Source organism: Drosophila serrata, unplaced genomic scaffold (assembly GCF_035046125.1).
Source record: "Drosophila serrata isolate PLE 108 unplaced genomic scaffold, ASM3504612v1 contig_272, whole genome shotgun sequence".
In the NCBI taxonomy this organism is placed as follows: Eukaryota; Metazoa; Arthropoda; class Insecta; order Diptera; family Drosophilidae; genus Drosophila; species Drosophila serrata.
Genome location: NW_028257170.1, coordinates 6,047,136 through 6,063,523, shown reverse-complemented (window position 1 = coordinate 6,063,523; position 16,388 = coordinate 6,047,136). Strand labels below are relative to the sequence as shown.

At 40.4% G+C, this 16,388-nt stretch overlaps 3 protein-coding genes and 1 long non-coding RNA gene across 9 annotated transcripts; 3 read left to right on the top strand and 1 right to left on the bottom strand.

Moving 5' to 3' along the window:
• Window positions 1-5,556: 5,556 nt before the first annotated feature.
• LOC147643514 (uncharacterized) lies at window positions 5,557-6,194 on the top strand. The gene is made up of 2 exons (XR_015272071.1): window positions 5,557-5,661; window positions 5,718-6,194. It is a non-coding gene; the product is annotated as an uncharacterized LOC147643514 (long non-coding RNA).
• Window positions 6,195-8,427: 2,233 nt separating this feature from the next.
• On the bottom strand, window positions 8,428-11,416 carry LOC110190701 (uncharacterized). 4 transcript variants are annotated; one of them, XM_020961313.2, is made up of 7 exons: window positions 10,869-11,416; window positions 9,622-9,745; window positions 9,440-9,525; window positions 9,221-9,379; window positions 9,072-9,158; window positions 8,739-8,982; window positions 8,428-8,683 (listed from the first exon to the last, which is right to left on the bottom strand). In XM_020961313.2, exons 1-7 carry the CDS (start codon window positions 10,941-10,943, stop codon window positions 8,580-8,582), a joined length of 879 nt encoding a protein of 292 aa, XP_020816972.2. In that variant the 5' UTR covers window positions 10,944-11,416; the 3' UTR covers window positions 8,428-8,579. The 4 variants fall into 4 exon arrangements, with proteins under 4 accessions (XP_020816972.2, XP_086689221.1, XP_086689223.1 ...); XM_086833095.1 differs by lacking the exon at window positions 10,869-11,416 and adding an exon at window positions 9,955-10,269 and having other exon boundaries at window positions 8,428-8,982; XM_086833097.1 differs by lacking the exon at window positions 8,428-8,683 and having other exon boundaries at window positions 8,739-8,960.
• Window positions 11,417-12,051: 635 nt separating this feature from the next.
• LOC110190645 (beta-alanine transporter) lies at window positions 12,052-14,416 on the top strand. 3 transcript variants are annotated; one of them, XM_020961244.2, is made up of 4 exons: window positions 12,052-12,162; window positions 12,218-13,005; window positions 13,063-13,255; window positions 13,312-14,416. In XM_020961244.2, the coding sequence occupies exons 1-4, from the start codon at window positions 12,110-12,112 to the stop codon at window positions 14,285-14,287; spliced, it is 2,010 nt and encodes a 669-aa protein (XP_020816903.2). In that variant the 5' UTR covers window positions 12,052-12,109; the 3' UTR covers window positions 14,288-14,416. The 3 variants fall into 3 exon arrangements, with proteins under 3 accessions (XP_020816903.2, XP_086690431.1, XP_086690432.1); XM_086834305.1 differs by having other exon boundaries at window positions 12,068-12,162; window positions 12,240-13,005; XM_086834306.1 differs by lacking the exon at window positions 12,052-12,162 and having other exon boundaries at window positions 12,781-12,900; window positions 12,953-13,005.
• A 274-nt stretch (window positions 14,417-14,690) lies between these two features.
• On the top strand, window positions 14,691-16,335 carry LOC110190659 (glutaminyl-peptide cyclotransferase). The gene is made up of 4 exons (XM_020961260.2): window positions 14,691-15,207; window positions 15,261-15,371; window positions 15,628-15,838; window positions 15,905-16,335. Exons 1-4 carry the CDS (start codon window positions 14,746-14,748, stop codon window positions 16,132-16,134), a joined length of 1,014 nt encoding a protein of 337 aa, XP_020816919.2. The 5' UTR covers window positions 14,691-14,745; the 3' UTR covers window positions 16,135-16,335.
• Window positions 16,336-16,388: the final 53 nt, after the last annotated feature.

Here is a 16,388-nt window from a genome sequence, read left to right as displayed (position 1 = left end):
CCCGGATGGCGACTGTCACATTGATGGCCATCTCTCCCACGGGCGATGGCTTGTTTTGAAGTCCTCCTGCGATAAGTGGACCCTTTTCCGTGAGTGTTTTTATTAGCCCGAGGATGTTATGTTGGTCCTAACGCCCATGGCCAGACCATATTTAGCGGCGTTTAATTTTCCGAGATGAGCCGCCTTGATAAAGGATTCCTTATTTTATTTTCGTTATTTTACCTTGCGGTTCTTATGTATGTACCTTTTAAGCAGATGAAAAATTCAAACGTGCTTTCGTTCGGGGAAATAATAAAAGTCTCTCATGTTTTCGTTTTTGCCGTAAGCCTTTCACTTGAGCGGCAAGCGGCAGTGCTTACTTTCACATGTCAACGTGGCTCTGACACCTTTTCTCCCCACTTATTTACTTATATTATTATTATTTTTTTCCAGTTGGGTTTCTTTACTGCTGTCAAAGTAGATTTTCCTTGATTTGTTATGGGGTAGGGCTTAGGGTCGATTGTTGTCACGCCAACATTGTAAACTCATCGAAACGCACACGACAATGAATGCGAAGAGCTCTCAAACGGCCAACGCACTGTGCGTATACGTAATATTATGCAGACATTTTTGATTTGGTTTTGCATTTTTAGACTGAAACATAATTCTTGAATATATTGAATAGTATTTAATGAAAATATATTATATATTTAATTTGTGTATCTTAAAAAGTATTATAAACTCACCTGGTTTCCATTACTTTAATTGCATGATGATATTATACCACTTTTGTGAAGGGTTTGTAGAAAAAGTGCTTTCTTTATTTTGTAAAGAATAAAGAGGCTATGGTCACATCTTTTTTTATTTATTTTTATTCATGACAATTAAATTTGTATTTAAATATAATATATTTCACTATTATATTAAAATAAAATATACAATTTATTCCATTATTACTATATATATTAGTTAAATGAATCGTTTAACCTGACTATGTTTTCCAGTGTATTGTTTTATTGCACATTTGTAGTTGTTACCCCAACTGATTGCAATTGTTTTGCTTTGGCCTTGCTTACTCCGTCGCTGATGTTGTTGCAAGTAAAACGCGTAAGCGAATCCAATATTATTACGCATACGCCATGTTGAACTCCGGCTGATTGCTTAAAGCGTCCGTGTTAGTTTTCCGATTGGCCATGTTTACCCGTGTCTTGTCGAAACATCTGCACTCGAGGCTTATAAATGAATGAACGAACATACCAGCCATTGAATGCAATGACAATGACAGATTCCAAGTGCACGTTTCGCAATGCAATCGAGATATGCAAATATTCAAGGATTAAGTGATTGCCTCGCTGTCAGAGACACCATGGTGATATTTGCTTATTAAACCAGTGCAAATTAAAGTTACACATTCTCATTTAAAATCCCAAATAAATGGTATTCAAACGAGGGTAAAATTGGTGTTCTACACGAATAATTTTCTAATGATGACCCGAAATCGAACGCTTTGATTGTTGACGCGTACACAGACAGGCTCGGGCTCGGTCTCGGGCTCATTAAAACAACAACATTCGGGGGATCACTGCCATGTGAATTGCATTTATATAGCCCACGTGTCGTATACGCTATTCGGCCGTAGCTATGTAAATATAAACAGCGAAAGAGCAACAGCCACAGGGTGAAAATCAACCAATTTGTCTATGTACATACATACACTATACACATTTAAACGCTAAAAACCCCAAACTTGGGACAGCGATTGAACCAATGTTTACATTCAAAGTAATTAATTAATTTAAAGCCCTGACAGCAGGCCCAACCAGAGAAGGAATGGGGAGCAAAAATTAACATTCAATATGCTAATCGAATGCCGCACGAGTTTTAATTAACCATGAAACGCATTTTGACGGCCTGCCAGGCAGCTTTTACCGCCAAAAATGGCAACCGAGAAAAGGACTCCTTTAATATACCAAAAGCCAGGGCTTTAATGTATGAATAACCCCAAAATGAAAGTGGCATAAATCTTATTTGCCAATGCCATTCCAGGCCTGGGCCAAGATGAGTGGGATGTGCTGAGTAATTCGAGGCGGAAGCCAAGTTAAAGGCCTTTAGTCCCTCCATTCGTTTGCCCGATGCCATTGATTGATGGTCGAATCGCTTGCAGAGGGAAAAGGCTATTTATAATATGTTTATTATTTATCATGCATGCTAATGCCAATATATATATAAGCACACACATACAGATCGTACATCAGTTTATTGGTCCTGCTTGTTTGCTTATGAAATTTGATTGAAACTAATGGACGCATCCGCAAATGTCACCCACAGGGCACGTAAAAGCCATTCAAATACGGGGAATGATTCCCATATCGCAGTCCTGCGGAAAGGAGGATAATAAGTGACTTTCCTTCGACGGGTTTCATAACCAGTTTTACCGTCCCTAAACCGTTCTGAGAAGCCTTAACTAAATAAGCTTATTTCACAAGCTTACGCTCCATGAAAATTCTATCTGAAGGCGCATATCAATTGTCAACCGTGCCTAAGCTCAAGAAGCACTTTGAGTCGATTTATCATTTATAGAAAATTTCCTCCCAAGACAGGCAACTTGCGCCTTGCGAAAGGTCAGCTTCACTTTTCCTTGGAGACAGTGGAAAGTCCTCGCTTCCCGCCTCATAATGTCAAGTGACACTCGCCTCGCGCGGCTTTAGCCAAAAGTTTTGACAGCGAAATTCAAATGCAAACACGCCAAAAGCCGGAAATATAAACGAACCTAAATGACATTTGGAAGCCATTTCTAATGAAAGATCAACAAACACCCATATTTAAGTTTGTTTTCATTATTATTACAGCAATTAGTTGGCTCGGAAATAGTTTGCATTCTGCTCGACCTTTAATTTAAATTATTGTCGCTACTTGACTGTCAAAGTTTTGAGGCTAATCAAAAATTTAATTTCAGTTACACAAGGGTTGAAATAAAATTATTTGGCTTAAAGTGGTTTAGTTTGGTTTGCGAAAAAAAATTCAAGATTTTGCCTCAATTTAATTAAAATATTTTAAAAAATCTTTTTAATTATAGCTAATTGATAATTGAGTAAAAACAGGATGCTTCGGGCTAAATTCTAAACAAGCTTTGACAAGTGAAAATAGCAAAACAATCTAATATACATTTCTATGATTACCATATATTGTTTGTGGCTTTTTAAAATGAAATTCACTGGAAATAATATAATGCTGGATCTTGTAAATCTAGTGGATTAGCGTTAATTGAACTAAATGCTTTAAATTCCCTGCTAATTGAGTTAAATATCAAAAGGCTCACCCTTTTTAATGCTTCAGAATGGACTCAGCAGACTCAGCCATGGTTTGCCATTCATCTTACTCAAATTTCCATATTTCCATTGCTGAAATATTAATCGCTTTACACCCGACTGCTCCTTGGGGATTTATTTACCCGCGGTTCGTTGTCCTGGCAACTATTTCAGCTGCGGTCTGGTTCTGGTTACCTCTTGAAATTGAAAAGGGTATGCCCTGGACCCAACTAGGGATAAAACCAACTTTAACTATTCAAGTTAAAGATGTAGAAATGAATGTCATAATTAAGTATATACATGAGATATATATCTTCCTGTTTTTTATATTGTGACAAGGGTATTTGAGTCGTTCATTCTGCGAATATTTAAATATTTTTGTTTGTTTTCATTTATTGTACACCGAACGTGGGGTAAATTGCAAATTAAAAATCTCGTAAAAAGCAAACAGAACACGAAACAGTTAAAGCACCAACAAATAAATTCAATTTGGGTCCTTATTCAACAGTAATGCCAAAAGGTAAACGAAACACCAGAGAAACGGGAAACATTCCTTGTATCTTGTATTCTGGTATCTGGGCTTCCCGAGGTTTTATTTGCGCAAAGGATACTTGTTTTGTGCCAGGACTTCAAGTGAACCCTTTCTGTATGCCGTATGCTAATGCCCAAAAAAAGGTCAAATTTTCGCTTTTGTCTTCGAAGTACGCGCACACTTTCCGCTTTGAAGCGGCGCCAGATAAAGAGGCTCAATTAAAATTGGCTTACGGTTTCCGGGAAGTGTGTAGCCTTAATGGGCCTCCTTCACATGTGAGAGACATCTGTCTAATTTCCAGAGCATCCCCACTCCCCATTCTTTCTACACGCTGAGGTGTCATCTAAGCCCAAGATTGATGTCTCAGCCTCCCCAGCTCCCCGTTCCGCATAATTTACTTTGACGATTTATTGCTGACAAACGGTTGCACGCTAATGCGAATGCTTTGCCGACTTATGTCCTAATTATTTATTTGCCCTCAATATGTGTCGGCCTGACTTCTGTGAAAGCTACCAACTTGGCTTTAAGCCTGAAAGCTGTTTATAGTTTACACTTGACAGCATCCTCTTATTAAATAAGTCATTTGTAAGCCGCCCAAAATGACCATCAAAAGCTAGTGGCTCCTTCGAGGGAATTACGTTCGCATCCTAAAGCGACAGAATTTAATGTTTCAATTAAAGCTGCTCATGAATAGGCAACAGGAATTTAATACCCAAATTGTTTATATCATTTAATATTCATTAAGATGCTTACATCTTTTATGATCTCTGTCTCTCTTTTGGTGCGTGAATATTAACTTCATTTGAATGCTAATTTTCTAATTGAATGTAGTATAAAGACGACACGTATCCTTCGGAGAGTGTGTACTTTAAGAGAGCACACACATAAATCTACATAAATTTCCTGGCAACTGACTTTCATATCGACCCTTCCGCATTCACTTTATACATCTCCGGCGGCTGCCACGCTGCGTATACGTAATAAAGCGAGTGACAAACTGGCTGACACTTTTGTCAAGCGTCAAGTTTCCCAAAAGTCGGTGTTTACTTTGTGCCTTTTTAAAAATATATACAAACACTGAGGGAAAATAATAAAGTCTCTTACCAGATTTAAGTAAAATAATGGGTTGAATTAAAGTCAGACACTTTTGTTGAAAAGGTTGAAAGGTAAAGGAAGACTTCTTATAAATATTTAAGTAGCTTATAACAATGTGCTGATTTAATATTCTTGCTTGAGTTTGTCAATTTCGTTGGGCAGAACTTTAGATTTAATTCGCAATCCTTTAAGTCCTTGAAATTCAAGTATAATTTCCTTGATTTTAGATTGTTTTCCCTTGTGTTCTCATATTCATAGCAAACTTTACCCACTTGTCATATGCTATAAATCAAGTGAAAGTCCAGAAAAGTCTTCCAAAGGCAGGAAAACCATGTCCTTCTTAACTTGCCTCACAATTTGTTAATATATATCATGAGCATGGGGAAAAGTTGTCTTAAATTTTAACATTTAATTTAATCCGATGAGCGACTGGTACAATAGAAAAAGTTCTTGTTGCCCTTTTTTTGGGATTAAATACACACGAGTTTTTCGATTTCCATTGTGTGGGAGAAAAGCCCAGGACGACGTATGCGGCGGAAAGTAAAATTTCGACATCCTTTGTGTGTTACACTTTCATGTCCACGCGGCTATCAAACTTTGCAGCTCCTCAAAGATATACTATCTATATAAATATTTCGGCATCAAAAGTTCGATGCACGCCATGTCAAAAGCTATATAGGTTGGGAATTCTATTTGATTTCACTTATGCTTTAATTGAATTTTCACTTAAGCAGCCGTAGACACTCGGTAAATATTGCCGCACTCACGCGCTAATGGAAAACTCATTATCCTGGCATCAGCAGGACTCGAGGACGACGAGCGGCGACCAGCCATCTTAGCAATTAGATAGAAAGCGCGCGCGTTTCTGCGTCCTGCAAGTGAGCTTATTGTCAATCGAGTGTGGGTGCTTTTGTGTGCGTGTGCAGGATCTAGGATATATCCTGGGATTGTGGTGCACATCCACTTATATCCCTTAAGTGCCACACAATGGCAACTTTAAAAGGACCAGGCAAGAAGCCAGATGCTTACTGTTGGTAATGCTGTTAGTAATTCCCAGGATTTGAGCTGCGAGTTCTGCAGTTGCAGCAAACATTTCCAGGAATGCAACAATAGGAAAAAGGGAAAGCCTGGGTTATTAGCAGATCTGCATATTAAATTTCCTTCCGGTTTAATCCTGTGCTACTTGCGTGTTGAATTTATTCTCTGGAAGAAATTGTTCCTTTGAATGTAAGGTTTAAGAGTTCGAAAATACATTAAAACCAAGAGTATATAAAAATCAACTTTCCTAATTTGTTTTTTGCCTAAAAAATTCTTAGTAAAAATATGTTAAAAAAATATTTTTTAGCTCATGGTATTTAATTTCATTTAAAATTCCTGGTGTGTTTTAAACATATTTGTGCCTACAAAATTCAAAATATATATATTTAGTTTGCACATCTTTTTTTTGCCCACATTTTTTTGCACAACATTTTTATGAAAAAAAAAACCAATCAAGTGCAATTACACAAGCATTCCACGGCTTCTAAATCAATGACCTTCGACCGGACTGCATGCTGGGCCGAAAAATTGTTTTTGCTTCAAAGGCTCAAAGCGCTGTCAGGTGGAAAGATTGCAATTCAAAATATTCATTGTACGGCTACAGGTACTGAAAAATAATGGAAACATAAGGAAAATTTACAATTCGAACGAAGCCTTAACTCTTAATCATTTGTATTTGTGTATGAGTCAGTTCCGGCTACTTGGAAATATGATATTTATTCAACTTACTTTTCTACTGCATTCCGCCACTTAGGGATCCATTAAGCCAGATTTTTGCTGTCCATCTTTTTGTGTTTTCCAACCGAGATGTCCAGTTGTTTTCGGAATGTTAGAGGGGCTACTCGAGGGGTATATGTCATAGGAATGTGCGGAATGCTGCTGCCAGCGGCAAATGTCAATATTTGAGCACAAAAGCGACTTTTCACAAATGTAATAACAGTGCCCACTCTGGTGACTCCTCCATGTGGGGGGCTGGAGTTTGTATAGTATCCATCCATGGTCATGTGTGTGCATACCTTTTGACCCTGTTTCCATGTTCACTCACATCTTTTACAGAGAAACAATAACTTTGTAATAATATTTGCACTATACTCAAAATCAATTGGAATCAATTTGAATTATATAAATTTTGAGAAAATATAATTTACTATGATTGGAAACATCGATGTTTAGTTAAGTACTTTTAGACACCTTCGTAGAGAGATATTTCAACTCTATTCTTACCAGTTTAATATCAAGTTGAACAGTTCATATAAAGCTCATCAAAATGTTTATTTATTTTAAATCTTGTTTATAATACATTTAAATACACAATTCTCTGTCAAAATTGGTATATATTTTTTATGGTGCACTCCAAATTAATACGAAATTTCAAAAACTTTTTTCCCAGTGTCACATCTGGCGGCATCTGTGCCATTTTACAGTCGTGAAGCTGGACAACAGTTTGCGGATGGCGCTAGGATCCTTTGCCATCGCCAGCTGGCGGCCATGAAGCCCTGTGTTCCTGTGTTCGTTCCTCTGTGTTTCCTCCTATGTCCCTAAATCGCTCATCAGTTCCCAGGCAGCGAATAGAGAGAGAAGACCAGTGTCATTTGTCACTGCATCTCCACCTGAGGGTTTAATTAACGGGGCCAATTTAGTCGAGTGATTAAGTGCCATTTAATGAGGCTTCTGTCACTTGAAGGACTGATGCTATCAGTGTGTGTTGTCCTTGCATGGATCCTAGTTTTGGTTTATCTCGGAGAAAGGTTTTTAATTAAGGCTCTTAAGTATAATTTGGATATCATTACCCGGCAAGTCAAACCACTTAACCCGTGCTCAATCCCAGACTCTTTTGGGTCTAGTCAGCATATTCCCCAAAAAGCTAATTAAGTTTTAAAAGTTCATCTTTATCCCCAACCTTGTTTTTTTAGGTTTTTGTTTTTTGTGTACGTCCTGCGGCTGTCTGCGGCTGTCTACTCGGGTGAAGCTCAAACATTTGTATAATTATTTCAAAAAGTCTGATGACGACACGAGGGGTCATTTGCTTGAGTGACTGAATAGTTTGGCTCGGCAAGGAGCTCGAGCTTAAACGGAGCTCACATCCTGTTGGCATTGTCAAGCAAGGGAATTTTGCTGAACTTATACAGGTGGACTTCGTTAAGATGAACTTTTCGGTGAATTAATTATGTGGCAGGGGTGTTTAAATCAACAAAAAACTTGGTATGAATTATGATTCCATAAATTATACATGAAAAAAGTATACTTTCTAATTCTGTTCATAGAAACTCAGAATGAAGGAAGCTCTGCTGCATTTCCCCAATGGTGCCATCATGTATGCCAATCTGTTGTTTGTGCACAGAAAGGCAAAGGGTTTTATCACTTCCTGGTATTTGGCTTTGGAATCCCTTGTCCTTTAGTTGCAGTTTCGTTTCCATGGAGCACGCATACAAATGAAATGTGCTGAGAAAAATAAATTGAAGGATGCATGGCAAATAACATTGTTTCCCTTTGGAAATCTCTTATTTTATTATTCTGCTGTCTTAGGTCAATCAATTTGTAAAAATATCTGAACTCTTGTCTAAATCTCTGCCTTTTTTTTGGGGGGATTTGGGAACAAAAACACGTAACAGGACGAAAGGTTTGGCTTAGTGACGTCCTACACTTGCATCACTGACATGGGCCGGACTGGAGGCCAGAGATATAATGGGTATTCGAGCTAGCTGCTCTCCGTTTGCCTCCGCTGTGTGGCCTAAATGTAGTTGTTCGTTTTTAATTGTAAATTATTGTTGGAGACTAATCCTCACCTGTCCGGGACTGCTGCTCCTCCTCCTCGGTGATGGTGGAGAAGTTGGTGAGCCGCTGCGAGGTTATCAGCGGGCTGGCCAGCATGCGCCGACGCTTGCCACTGCCATTGCCATTTCCGCATCCGGTTTCCAGCTGTTGCAGCAGACTCTGTTGCTGCTGCTGGTGCTGCTGCTGTTGCTGTTGCTGCAGTTGCTGTTGCTGCGATTTGGTTAGTTTCTCGGCTGCTGTGAAGACCACAATAGGCTTGGGTTTGGAGGCACATGGTTTACGGGTAATGGTAAGGGCAGGTAAGCATACTTGGGGATGGCACAACACATTCACCGAATACCTACCGACGCCGCTGTGGCCGCCAGCTGGAGCTCCGCGCGCTGCAGACGGAATGTCTGATATTGCGAGATGACGCACAGCAGACAGTAGAGCTGGAAGAAGGTGTGGCATAGGTGTGACCCTCGAGTGTGACTTTTTATCACTTTCAACTCACGTTGAGGCACAGGATGAAAAAATCCATGGTAAAGATGAAACCGACAATCGGATCGAATATGACGCGGCGGGAGAGGGTCAAGTGCACCAGGTGGAAGCACTCGATAAGCAGGTCGCCCAGCATGAACAGGATCCAGGGTATCAGCAGCAGGCGCCTGTTCTGTAAATTCCGCCAAAAAATTGTGGTCGGAAGGGAGTTTATATGTTAGCACACACTCACCTGCTGGAGGCCCAGAATCAACAAAATTGAGGACAACACCATCAGCATCGAGCAAAAGAGAAACAAAACGTTGAATATCACAGTCGCTGCAAGAGGCATAAATCACACGTAATTGAGTCACTTGCCAGGACCTCCCAGGGCAAAAATGAAGGGAAGAAAGGAGCAAGGAGCTTTGGCCTCACCTACAGTCACATCACCCTTCTCCAGCAAACTTTCGCCCATGGGCTGGGCCCGTTGCCCCAGCAGAAATTCCTGCTCCTCGACCAGGTAGAACAAAAACATAAGCGTTGAGAAGCCAAAGTAAACCTGTATATAGAAAAATGGGAAGTATTTATACACCGGAAATAAAATCTAGATTAAGTGGAAACGATTCCTGGAAAGGTTAAAAGATTAAATTCAACAGAAATAATTTGTTACTAATCCTTTGTTACAAATAAATTATATTTCTTTACAGCTAGATTAAATTTATGCAAAGAATCCTTTTTTGAGTGCACGAAACACACAAGAAAGGATACCCGGAAATTACGCCACATGGGTTTTGGTACAAGAAGCCCTCGAAACGGAGTCCCCCCTTCTCCGAAATCCAGTTCAAGTGAAAATTGAGTGTCGTAATTGCTCAAGGAGAGCTCCTTCCTTCTCGATAATATGTTAGCTTCGAGATATTTTCGTTTAATTTCAATGAGAATCATTATAATTCATGGCTTTTGACAGTTATCAATTAGGGGAATCTAATCTGACAGGCATCAAAGTGAAATAATTTGTGTATTTTGTGTAACGAGAAACGATATTAATTTGTGGCTGACAGTTGGATTAGTTTTAATTGTTGAGGAAATTTTACGGGCTTCAGTCATTATTTTATTGACCACATCCAGGAAAAGTGGTTATTTGTTAAGAAATTTCTATGATTAAAGACAGGTTGTCTACGTATGCATATTAAAAAAGGGTTTATTATGAATTACATTTCACAGAAACTGTCTTTAATCTTAAAATGTGTTGGATGTTAAATAAATAAGTAACTTTTGTATTAAAAATTAATTATATAAAAAGGTTCATACAATATTCTGTATATATTTAACCCCAATCAATATTTCTGTGAAGTAAAACTCGCAGTATTTCAAGTGAAATGTTTAAATAAATAAGCAAAACACTCTCTTTAACCAATTGTAAGAGTCATATTAATGTGTTGCTCTCTTTTTAATAAATGCCTTACAATGGATTTAGATTGCTTTTAAATTTGTTTTTTATTTGTGACCAACCTGAGGGCGTTAGCCAAACTAGTAACTTTTGTACTGCTTCTATTAAAAAAGTTAACCAAAAAAGGCAAGCAACTTTTCAGAGTTGTTTGCCGTACCCAAGGGGAATTTCAATATATGCATATGTGTCCCCCGACTTATCTTTTGGCAAATTCATATTCATGGAGAGGACATACCAACGTGTAGATGGCACAGGCGAAGCTGCCACTCCGCACGTCCTTCCAGAAGCAACAAGACTCCAGGATGGCCATCTTTCAGTCGCTCACGCCTCCTCGCTCCGGATGAACATGGGAGATGAGGGGTTAGGGTTATGGAACGGCTGCCGCCACTTTCACTTGACTTTCGGCACTTTCGGCTGGCAAGGATTCAACCACCTTTATCTTAATCCTTGTTTCCCGCCAAACGGCTAATTTGTTTGCTCTAGTTGTTTTTCTTTTCACAAGTTTTTCTATTTGCCACTCCACAGATAGATATCTAGGATATAGCCTTGCTGCTTTCGGTACACAGACACTGACACTTTATTCCGCACACAAGACGCGCAGCAGATTTATGACACTGATTTATGTGGCATGACCGGGCGTATTTATGGAGCCCAAAACTATACGATCTTTGATATATGTATATATATATAGATTCACTCCAGCAACGCGAACCGCTGTCATTGAAAGTCGCATCGGGACTGGCACAGACCTCCTCCAAAGGCAACCAGTGCGGTTTCCTCTTCGAAAATACTTCCGAAAATCTTTTATGAATGAAAGTTCGAAAATGGTTGTAAGAGCGGGGAAGTTCAAGGATAACGCATGCGCTTGCAAGGGAAAAAACACTGTAGCAACAGGCGGTTTCGCCGAGACTACTCCATGCATCTTAACTGCGGCAGACCGAATTTTCCTGCAATTAGCCACAAACTGAGTTGGCTTTGCCAATACCACAAATTACTACGGCTCCTCCGGTTTAGTTCTCGATTGGATTTGTGTAAGCTTTTAATTAACGTGCCGAGCATTTGAAATGAGGAAGGAATGGCGCCATGACGGAAGGGCTTCCTTCTCCTTCCTTCCTTCCTGTGAGTCAATGACAATGCCGATTTTGTGCTCCAGTTGTCGCTATCAAACCGGAAATGAAAACCAAATCCACTGGTATGGAAATTCAACTAGTCATCACAAAGGATAATGCAAGGATTTCCACAAGTCAGAGATGATTAAATGGTGTAATCAAAGGATGTCTGTATGATGTACAGAGGGTAAGGAGGATTTGTAATGCTTAGATAACACAGGCAAGGCAAGAGTTTAATCTAAGACTATTTTGCGGAGAGAAGCCTGATTTATAGTATTAAAAAGAAAGCCTTTTTCTTTATGGTTTAATTTTATCAAGTCGCCAGATTTTATATGTCAAATTTGTTAATTTAAAGTTTGTATTTAATATGGCAAATGATAAACCTCGTGGCCGATGGAGTGATAAGCCAAATGATAAAAAGTAAGTTGCTGGCACCCAAATATAAATATATCCTTGAGTAAACCCACTACAACAGGCTCGTTTTTGAAACGGATAAGGTGGATACAACCATTCAGGTTGGGGACTCACTCGAAGATGTCAGAGGAGTCCAAAACAAATCGTCGATTTGGAGACCAAAGCAATTGTCATTCGCAAGGCGCTCCTGGGAACCCTCTGATTACATCGATTTCGATGACCTGCTGCCGATGCTTGGCCAGTTTGGCAAGTTCCAGTGGCGAATGTTTCTGTTCATGATCCCCTTCTGCTACATTACTGCCTTCGTATATCTGGGACAAATATTCATGACCCTGAGTCCCACTGACTTCTACTGCTTCGAGCCAGAGCTGGAGCTGATGACGGACAAGGAGTTGCGCAAGGAGCTCTCGATTCCCCGGGAGAACGATGGCTCCTACAGCCAATGCCGAATGTATAATACCAACTACTCGAGAATCCGGTATGCCAGGAACAAGAGTGCCATGATTGACACATCGCTACCGACGATGCCGTGCAGGCACGGTTATGTGTACAATAAATCGGAGATGCCCTTCTTCACGGCCACCATGGAGTTCGCATGGGTCTGCCAGGATGACAAGTATGCCACCTATGCGCAGATCATATTTTTCGTCGGCTCCATTCTGGGCAGTTTCGCCTACGGATACTTTGCGGACCACTGCGGCAGGGTGGCGGCCTTGGTCAGCAGCTGCAGTCTGGCCATCATTGGTAGCGTAGGCACCGCCTTGTCCAACGGTTTCACAGCGTTTGCTATCTTTAGGTTTATGGTTGGCGCCTCCTGCGATACTTGCTTTACCATGGTGTACATTTTGGGTAAGAAAGTGGGAGAATAACGTATATGATGGTGGGTTATTTCCTGTCCACATTCAGTTCTGGAATACGTTGGCCCCAAGTACCGCACCCTCGTGGCCAACTTGTCCTTTCTGCTGTTCTACTCGCCTTTCACCATGATGATGCCCTGGATAGCACTGGCCTCCAGAAAGTGGAGGACATTCTCCATCCTGGCCGGCCTGCCCCTTTTGTTGTCTATGTTATCCTACTGGATCCTGCCAGAGTCTGCACGGTGAGTACTCCTCTAAGTAATGGAAATTATACTTAATTTGTGACTTTCAATCGCAGCTGGCTCGTTTCCGTGGGTGAGGTCGATAAGGCCATGGACATCTTGGAGGAATTAATACGTACAAACAAGAAGCATGTGGAGCCCTGGGTCATGGACTTGTTCCGGAGGTGCTGCCTGCAGTTCTACAAGGAGGAGATGCATGGACGTCAGTTCACGGTGTTCTCAATATTTAAATACCGCCGAATGGCCTGCTTCATGCTCCTATTGATCTCCATCTGGATGGCCATGTCTCTGGTTTACGATGGTCATGTTCGGGCAGCGAGTGTCCTTGACTCGCACAACGTGTTCGTCTTCTTTACCATCGCCTGTGCCACGGAGCTGCCGGGCAATATTGTGGTAATCCTTACCCTGGATCGTTTCGGTCGCCGTTGGTGCTCCTTCGCCTTCACCATGTTAAGCGGCATCTTTAGTTTGGTGGGTGCCCGCATGATGAACGTGGCGCATATGAGGAACTTGGCGCTGGCTGGAAGGTTTTTCGCCAATATGTGCTACAATGTGGGACTCCAGTGGGCGGCAGAGATCCTGCCGACGGTGGTGAGGGCCCAGGGCGTTTCCTTCATCCACACGATGGGTTTTGTGGCCATGATGATGTCGCCCCCGGTGGTTTACCTCTCCCAGGTGTCCTTTTCGCTCATGCTAATCATCCTGGGAGCCCTTGGTATAATGGCCGGAGTACTGACCCTCTTCCTGCCGGAAACCCTCAATCACCAACTACCTCAGACGCTGAGCGAAGGCAATGTCTTTGGAAAGAATCAGCGGATGTGGCATGCGCCGTGCTGTGGTCCAGGAGCGAGGCGATCTACGCGCCGACACGTCTTGAATCAGGGTTCCAGTCTACGAACCTTGTCGCGGGATGAGTTCCGCTCCAACCGGATGCTGCGTCGCACAAGTCCGCAACCCGTAAGCGAAAACACTTCGATGGTGTCCACCAGAAGCGCCGACGAAAAGGAAATTCGAACTTATGAATATAAGTAGAGGCCAGGAAATCAGGACAGAAAGGTCTGTCTTCTTTAAGAAGAATTCAGTGCATCTTTGTGGGTTCCATATTTAAGTTATCTGTAGTCTATAAGGAACTTTGCCATGGATTATAATCTTATAATTAAAACTTCAACAAAACTTCGTAAATAACGCATTTACACTTTGTTAATAATATAATCCCATTTAAGTTTACTTGAGCGCAGCTTTTCCTTTCCTAGGAACTGCAGGAACTTCTCGCTTCATTAGACAGAAGAGACTATTCCCACTTCGAGTTCAGCGAAAAAGTTACTGCCCTGGCCACCTGGTTCCATGGAATTCTGAATTAGTGTTTCTGGGAACAGACACTCTCGCTAATTATAAGTTTGTTAACCATCAAGACGAATGCGTTAGCTACAGAGAACCAATTCGGGAAACATTTCACAGTTGAGTCCCGGTCCGAACAGACCTATTCCCAAATGTACGGAAAGATTGCCTTAGTGCTGGCCGTGCTTTACATGCTCCTAAATGTTCTGATGCTGCGTTGGGTTTACCAGAAGCCAAAGGACCAAAGGACTCCCGATGAGGAGTATATGAGAGCAACGCTGAAAAAACTACTTGTCACTCGCCATGCTGGCAGTCCAGGACATAAAGCAGTTCGAGACTTTCTAGACAAGGAACTAATGCGTTTTGGTTACATCTCCAGTAGGGATGACTTTTTCCACGGCATCAACTACTCCAATGTGGTGGGCATCCTTAATGACCAAGCGGAGCAGTACCTAGTGCTAACTTGCCACTACGATGGCCCAAGTCCTAGGAAGGGAGGGGAGGACTTTTTAATTTCAGCCACAGATGGAGCTGTTTCCTGTGCCATTCTTCTTACTCTGGCCAAAACGTCCAAGATCTTCGGCAAAGTTTTGGGCCAAAACCTTGGACTGGCTGTGAGTAATAAGGATCAATTTATATTTTAATAATAAAAGTGATTTCTTTTTAGCTGGTATTCTTTGACGGTCATGAGTCCCTGGCCACTGCACCTGGAAATAAACCACTACTCTATGGATCGAAGAACTTTGTAAATAAGAATATTATATCTTTAGAGAGAATAGTAAGTATAAATAATCACCATGGATTAATGACTAATCCAGTCATTTTGTAGCTTAGTTTTTGACACCAATTTAAGGGACTTTTAAACATGCATCTGTTAACTTATTAGATTTTAAATGATAACTAAGACTAACTCCACTATCACTATCTTAATCTTGAGTCGATTAGATGGGAGCTTATAAGATAACCTTTATTTTCTATATTTGGATCTATATTTCCTGGCTTTCAATAACTAAGAAGTTCTGATATGTTTACAGGCTCTTGTCTTGACTCTCAACCTCATAGGTGCGCCCAATCAAACTTTTCCGAGCTACTCTCAAAACGAGGATAAAAATCATAATCGCATTGCGGAGATAGAACATAAGCTACGTGAATCTGGCCAACTAGTGGACTCCCATATCTTGTTTCAGGAGATGCGATCATATGGGAATGATCTACCCGATGATCATATGCCATTTAAAGAATATGGTAACTATAATATATCCTGTATATTTCCATTGCTTATATTACATCTTAATATATATAATTTTTAAGGTATTCCATTCTTGCACATTGCTCCGGAAAAATATCCAAATGTCCATCAAACCGTAGCTGACAAGGTGGAAAATTTACATTGGCCCACCATTCTCAATATGATCAAAATACTACGTCAATTTATTCCTGAATATATGGAATCAATAGACTTTATTAATTACGGTTATTTTGATTTCGACGATGATGTGGATGAACCCACATTACCAAAAGAAGAAACAAATAAATGGTAAATTCCATGGGGATTAGATTAATTAAAAACAGAAATGTTTATTATTTGAATAGTAACAAAATAGTTGTTTATATTATATCAAAGAATTGGCAGTATCAACTTTAAGTCTTTTGATTTTTCAACCATATTTACTTATTTACTTTTCATATTTTCCGATAAATGTATTCATTCTTTTTTTTTCTAATAAAGAAATTAAGTGAAATCTCTCACTGTAGCTTGGCAGTAATAAAACTGCCTCCACATAAGAGCGAATTA